This window comes from Antedon mediterranea, chromosome 4 (assembly GCF_964355755.1).
Source record: "Antedon mediterranea chromosome 4, ecAntMedi1.1, whole genome shotgun sequence".
Classification (NCBI taxonomy): Eukaryota; Metazoa; Echinodermata; class Crinoidea; order Comatulida; family Antedonidae; genus Antedon; species Antedon mediterranea.
The window spans coordinates 22,828,068-22,836,110 of NC_092673.1; the positions used below are offsets into that span (position 1 = coordinate 22,828,068).

Here is an 8,043-nt window from a genome sequence, read left to right on the forward strand (position 1 = left end):
ATATGTATTATTTTTACAAAACGTCACAAATTGTAGGGAAGGTGTCTTTAAGCTCTGACTACACTATCAAAGTTTACGTGACAAAAAAATGTGCCCATATACTGTATGGACATGATAATGTCATATGACTTATCAGATTGGGGCATATTACTACCATATTTACTAATAATAAATTTGAAAAACTCCAAAATGCACAACACACTGTATATCATCATCATTCTTACCTGATTATTAGTGAGGGAAGCACTCACCTTCTGCTAACACCTAGGTCCGCCCCTGATTTGCTTCTCTCTATAATGTGTATTGACAGTAGACCTAATATCCTAATTTTATGAAGCAACATGTATTTAACTATTAAAGCTCTGCCTGTTCAACAACTGTCTGGTATTCAGTGTTATAATGCACAACCAGACACTTTTTTCTATTTAGATATTCATGCTTAAACGCCAAATTCTATAATACATAATTGCTAGACTCAATGATAATCATAATTATATGAAACTAATATACATTTACCTGTCTATACATTGCATTCAAGCATATACTGTATTCCCAAGCTAGGATCTACCAAGAGATGTAACTATACATTTCAAAGTGTCAAATAATTTGTATTCATTTCTACAAGGGATAAAAATGCGAAAAAAGAAATCACAAAGATGTAAAACAAATTAAAAAGAATTTTATTTTAATCGAAAAGTAGGCATGGTCTACACCTTGCTAAAAAAAGTTTTAGTTTGAGTTAGAATTGAGTGTACCTTAAAAGCCCCAATGGTCCAATGGGGATTTCTATTTTAAGCAGGAGCCAAGTTTGATTTCAATTTAACAACTTTTTTCTCTGTAGCTTTTTATTTTGATACCATGCAAGCAGAGACAAAAAGGACAAAACAACACCATCATTTGTATATGGTATCAGAGATTCTAAATCTACAAAAGGATATTTACATCCCTTAAGAATTAATTAACATCTTCTGACACAATGTAAAATATATGAAATGAATAAAAAAGAACTAAAAAAATACATATAGCAACATACATAGTTATAACTAATGCAGAAATGGTTATTCACATTTTTTGTATTTCAGTTTTATATTATCATCCTTACCATTTTACTATAATGATGATGAATTTACCTGTCCTGTGTACAGTGATATTTTGAGTGCTCCTTACAAACAAGACGAGAAATTTGTTCAGGATAATTTAGTATCACAGAGGTTAATTATAGCAGGGAGTTGTAAACAGTGTACATGTCTTTCAAATGACTTGTCAAGATGGTCTAGTGGTAAGGACACACCTGTGTGTGAGAGGATGCAGGCTTAAATCAGTTCTTCCGTAAAGAATAATCAAAAATGAAATTTAGATCATAGTTAAAATTGTATTGTCTAATAAGTGCTAATCTCAACTGATAAGGTATTCTTATTATTTATGATCCTTGTATTAAAAAATATTGATTTTTATCATTTTCAATGAAAAATTGACAGTGTGTTTTTTAATATTCATACCTACTGCATACAGTACTGAGTACAATATTAAATTCAAGTTTACCTATCCAATATGTTTTTAGTTCTTCATTGCATTGTTTACCTGTATTCAACCAGTTGTTCCTGATTTTAGGCAGTCATGCTTAAATGTCAAATTCTATAAATAGGATATAATAATTGCTAGACACTCTCTAATCACAAACAAAAAATTCAAATATAATTGTATTGTCGGGCACTTTTCATATTATACATATTTATTTTTAAATGCCAAATTCTAATCTATAGAATATTTTGTAAAATTCTGTACTTGTTTTCATATTTTAAGTGTTTATTTTTAAATGTCAAAATCTATATATAATTAGTTATTGCTACAGTATTACATTCATAATCGAAAAAATTATTTCAAATTTACATACTTTGTAGCATTTGAGAGTTACGTTGTACTTGTTTACCTGTTAAAAACCAGACACATGTTCCTGTTTAAAGTGGTCATGTTCGACACCTTTGCCGTGAAAGCTTTAGTTTTAATCTTTCATCTGTGCCGTGCGGTCATTAAGAGAACGTGTTGATGGATACGCAGGAACTAATAAATGAGACACCTGCATAAACACAACAATTAATATCTAAAGTGCTCTCGTTGCTTTTTACCGTTTTAAAATGCAATGGTAATGTGCAGAATATCGATGTAGTTTAAAACTTATTATATCTGTTGTTGTTATGATAAGGACTTTTATAGAGCTGCTATGTTGCAGTATTTTGAGAATGTTGATACAACTGTTTTAGTGCGGGCACTTGTTTATCTGTTTAAGGGGGGAAAAAAAAAATATTTTTTAAACTTATGGAACATATAGTGTTACAGTCATGATAGTATTAAAGTAGAGGCTATTCAGGAAATATTTTTAACACCCCTTTTTAGAACTCCAAAGAGAGGTTTTACTGTGCTATGTGAATACAACAAACAGACATATGTACTGTATAGACAGCTCCACTAATTATGCAGCTGGTAATCAGCGTGATTGGGCCTACCCATGTACACCTAAAGTGTAGAGTGTGTCTAATGCGACAAGCATTGGTCTGAAACTCCCGATCTTGCGATCATAAGTCCACTGGACACACTGTGCCACACTGCCTTTGATTGGATAAATATGATCTAATAGTAGAGGACTATATGCTTGTAGCGTTGCATTTTGAATTCCATCTTGTAAGCATCTGCTTGACAGTGTAGTTTGCCAGTACTGACTGACGATAGTAGTTGTTATATATTTTCTGGACATACAGTTAATTACGTCAATAGTGTGTACAATATGGTTCAGTTAATTAACACTGATTAACAATACATACCATGATTTATGTTTGTTGTTAGAATTCAGTGTATGTGGCTGACATTTGAAATTTGGAACAATGACGTCCGTAAACAAAATTGTTATTAACCTATTTTTAGATATTTTATTTAAATTTTATGATTATTATTATTGGTTATGATATTATTTTATCATTTTTGATATGCAAATTTTAATTCCCTTTATCATCAGATTATATGCTTATAATGTGAATATTGTATGCCATACTGAATACAGGCACTATGTGTTACCATGGAGAATTCTCCATGATGTTACACATTCATTTTACGGAATTTTTTTAATATGCCAAATACAATACAGTAAAACTTTATCATCTCATAGCAACTCAGTTGGCTTTATTAAGTAGACATTCAAGAGATATAAATAAGAAATAAATGATGATAATATGATGAAAAACCAAACATTGAGTATATCCCCAATAATTGGAAAGATTTTTCCACTTGAACAAGCATTTAATTGACAAACTTAGTGTGAAATTTTATTTGTCCAACTTATCTAGACCTACATATGGAACATAAACAGCTGGTACAGGCCCAGTGCCGGCAAATCAAATCAAATGTCAATGTTTTGTTTTACCAATGCTCCATGCGCCTAGCCACGTGAAAACGAAACATTAACGTTCAATTTGATTTGCCGCCACCGTGCCAGAACAGGTGTAAAAGAGCCTTTAGGTTTGTTGTAAATAGGATATTTCTATTAACTTTTTAAACTCTTAATAATTTAAAATACTGTTTAAAATAATGTAGTTTTTTACTATCTATCTTGCAGGACATTTTTCACAACTATTCCGCCAAAGACGATCTACTGGCAGCCGTAGTACAAGCTCTAGTTCAAGTCTTACTTCAGTGTACGCAGCCCGAGTGGATTAATATCACAACAGCGCTGAGGAATTTACTCCTGAAGCAAATAATCCACATCCCATTGAGCACGGAGTTCATCTGTCAACTACCGTTATTGGATTTGAAAGGTTTGCGATGTTTGTTTTTAACAACAAAAAATAGAAATAAACATATTGACCCCTTTGGGAATTTCTGACAAAAATAGAATTAAACAACATATTGGAAAAATGCAAACAGCTGACAATTTGAGATCACTTTCACATATTTTGTGTTTGTTGTTATCCTTATAATGTTATTATTGCTATTCAAATCATTGCTATTATATACATTACTATAATATATGTTATAAAATATTAATCATATTAAATAATATGATGGTTCTATATATCGGACAAATTACTGAAAAATTGACAATGATGTCATTCTATGTGTATAAATTATAATCTATTGTTTTGCCATTTGATGTGTTAACAAATAAAAAGATTGCTTCTATGTTTTTTATTTAAAATGTTTATTTAACATTTTTAAACATCTGTTTTAAAAGTAAGGTAACAAAACAAAACTTGTTATTACAGAATATTCTGTTGATCTTGGAGTTAGTTCGTTGTTCTTGATGGTGTTTGAATTACTTGGAAGCAAGTCTTACTCTTGGACTCGAAGCAATGGTATATGGACCCATACAGTCAAATGCTATTTAGCCATAATGAAGGTATGTATTATTATGTAATTGGCCTACAATCCCTACATATGCAAATATTATGTAGAGGACAGCATACCAGTCTGCAGATACCTTGAAATGTATACATTTTGAGGTCCAACTCTAAAGTTGCCAAACAGGTGCGAAGACTCTTTAAGTCTGTTCTCCTGTCAACGTAACTGTCGCGAGTTACAGTTTGGGAAAAATAGGTACGACAATTCTTTAACTTTTACAACGTGACTATGTTTTTCACCTTTTTTGTACACATTTAAGGTCTGATATTTCAAAAAAAGTCAAAATAAATTATAATATAAAAAAAATGTAATGTTTGTCTTTAGTGTAAGCATAGATTAAGATATCAGCGAAAACATATCCTAGACTGGGTTGAAGCATCAAAACCCATAACTTTTTTTAAGGTAACCCTCACTCTCCTAAAAGATGGAGCCTCGATGTGTACACCGAACCTCACAAAAATCCTTATCCAAGACATGTTTTACCACCTTGAACCTGTGCTGATTTTAGATGTTTTTTGGGGTAGTAAAGTAAAATCCTCATAAGACTGATTTCTTCTGTAATGATGCACTTGGAATGTTCATTATTTAATGATGTTTCTATTAATAAAAAAACTGTTTATGTGCATGATGTTATATAAGTATTTGTTATTAATAAACACTTTTGTTTTTTAGGATTTGTTAAGCAAAATCCCAACTGACACCTCATTGGACCAAGCTTTAAGTAGAGGATTTCTGATTGGTCAGGTTTTATGTCACAGCCTAAAGATTATGAGTTTCATTCCTCCAACCAATCAAAGTCAGTTATTCGTTCTGACCCTTGAACTTGTGTCCATGCTTGAAAAGTCAACAGAGGGTGCTGTTCAAGAAATGTTAGTGGTTACAAAACAGTATTGGATATTTGACAACCTTGTTTTATGTATGGAGGACAGTGAAGAAAAAACTACATTGCAACAAAAAATAAAAACTCTGAAAGCCATGTAATGCAGCATTGTGATTTAGTTTACAACTACCAGATATACTGGGACTTCAGCTTGGTTCCTACTAGCAACGCAACGCAAGGACGTAATGCAATATAAGCATTTATTATACGTTACCATTATAAGTATACAATTTAATCAAATACTATGTAAACTATTTATTGATTTATTCCACATTTATTTAGTCATCAATTACAGTACATCTGAAAACCCTTTTACATAAGAACAAGTAAATAGAACTTAAATAAACAAAGGTGTTGTTAATCAGCATATAGTGATAAAAAGTATTTTTTGACCTGTTTTTTTTTTTTTTTTTTTTTTAATGTCACTTATTAAAAAGAGGCTGAATAATGACAACAATGAGTCCACATTTGAATCAATATTCATGATTAAATTTTAAAGGTTCTAATTTTCTGCTCCAGAGAAACATGCATTATTTCTGTTCTTCATTACAACCCCAACATTTTTGTGAACTCTAAGTTTCAATCAATAAATCATAGTTTAATGTTAGGTTTGATGAAAGTTATATATTAAATCAGGAATATTTTAACTCTTACCTATTTAAAATGGTTTATAAAAAAGTGATACTTAATATGTTTGCCTAAAGGTATATTTAGTGTTGTATAGTAATGTGCGACCTACCTACTAAAAGTGATATTAAATGTTATAATGAATATATAGTGTTGGGTTATACTTTTGTTAGCATAGGGTAAGCCTATGTTTACTTTACTTACTGATACTTAGGTCTACTTAAAAATGATGAGATAACTAGGGTATGCTTGTACATCATTGAATATGACGATAATTTGAGGATTGGTAGGATCATTACAAAGACTGTCAAATCCATCTGGTGGTGCAATCATGCCCTGTTATAATGCCATAATCTTTTTCTGTGTTCAACTTATGACGTGCACGTGGCGTTTGTCGTGCGGATAACTTACTCGTCAAAGTGACAAGTTCAAATCTAGTTATATTTTTTAATTTGCAACAAAATGGTAAATGAACTATTGTAATTGCTTATTCTTTAAAACAAGAAGAAAACAACATCTGTGGGGGATAGAAGAGATGGATTGTGTATTTTGTATATTGTACGAGACATTATCGGCCCAATTGTTATTGATGCAACTGGAATAAAATCCTGACCTTGATTAATTGGACCCAAGAACCACTTAAATTCACTTTGTTTGTACTTTTTGCATTAAATTCAACCAAAAATCCATTGGCTGGCAGTCAATTTGACTCAAATTGGATAAATATTATGTTACATTAAAGTGGCATATTAAAAAAAAATTTTTGTAAGAATTATTTTTTCAGCAGGATAATACATCTTTAAAGATGTATTGTCCCTTTGCCTAATTCCAAAAAAATAAAAAATAAAATATTTCAAAAAAAGTGGGTCATTTTGAAGTATCATAATAGTTATTAACTTTCACCAAAAAAAAATCATTTAACTGAAATACAGACGTTTTTTTTGTTTAAAAAATAACTTTGACTTCCAGTCAAAGTTTTTGATCAAAACATACCTTATAATGCAACGCGCTTGTTTGGCTACTCTGTATGCATAATCATAAAACTTCCTTGCAATCTGTGTGAAAACACCTTCTCAACCATGACGAGTTGTAAACAATCTTAATTAGCATATGCATAATGCATACTCGTGGTTTGAAATCTTTGTTTACTTTCGCTCGCGATGATTTTCCAGACGACATGTAATCAAATTAATTTACCTGTTAATTACGTAAACTTCTTGTTTTTGGCTCGAATTTTCGACTTAAAGTGAATAACTTTAATATTACTTTGATATGGCCAATTTAAATTTAGAATATTTTGACCTTCATCTTTAATTAAGACTGCTAAAATTACTCTAGACATTGATTTAAGTTCTGATTTACCCTCAAAACATGTCACGGTATCATACATATTTTTTACAGTATAGGCAAATAATCTTTGTTTCTATTGTACCTACGGTTCCTGCTTCAGATTTTCCAATTCTATTTGAAAGGTATTCAATATCCTGGCATTTCTTTTTGCTCTGCAGTGGAAACGAACTAAGACGACAAGCAAAATTGGGCATATGACTGCGAGGCTATAAACGAGAAACTTATCAATATTCATTCGATTCATTCTGTTTGACACCTTCTGATTTGTTGTTTGTACCAAACGAGGCGTAGATGTAAAAATCTTCTCCTCTGGTGGTGCCACAACAGTGGCTGTCTTCTGAAAGTATTCATTTACGACATAAAGTGGTTCACTTTCAGCATATCTTGGAGGAACTTCATCTTGTACTTTTATTTGACATACGTATCTAGAGCCATTTGTACTGGTAGTTGCAGTTGCTGTTTCTTTAATCCAAACGTGTGTGTAATTTGATTCAATGGGCCAATTAACATGTGAAAAATTAAATTGTGTTGTGGCATCCCACTTTAACTCTGGTTCAGGGTTTGTCTTCTCACACACACAAGTTACAACAAGAACTTCACTCAATGTGTAAGTTGACTTCATAAATTGGACAATGGGATATTCTTGTGATGGTATTTCACGCACAGTCAGCTTCCCAATTCTGGAAGTAAGCATGATATTGCCATTGTATTTAAAAAAACAACGGTAATCTCCAACATCTTCTCTCTTCAATGGATCGATCCTCAAAACATGTCTTGCATCTTCATATGTATTGTGA

The 8,043-nt window shown here is 31.4% G+C and overlaps 1 protein-coding gene across 2 annotated transcripts in view; it reads left to right on the forward strand.

The window, feature by feature from the left end:
• Positions 1-6,006, forward strand: part of LOC140046946 (uncharacterized) — a 47,347-nt gene extending 41,341 nt beyond the window's left edge. Inside the window, exons 13-15 of one of the 2 annotated variants that reach the window (XM_072091719.1) lie at positions 3,608-3,806; positions 4,254-4,387; positions 5,062-6,006. In XM_072091719.1, the coding sequence (XP_071947820.1) occupies positions 3,608-3,806; positions 4,254-4,387; positions 5,062-5,370 (642 nt within the window). In that variant the 3' untranslated portion in view covers positions 5,371-6,006. The remainder of the gene's footprint in view (positions 1-3,607; positions 3,807-4,253; positions 4,388-5,061) is intronic. The other variant, XM_072091718.1, reaches the window with a different exon arrangement.
• Positions 6,007-8,043: the final 2,037 nt, after the last annotated feature.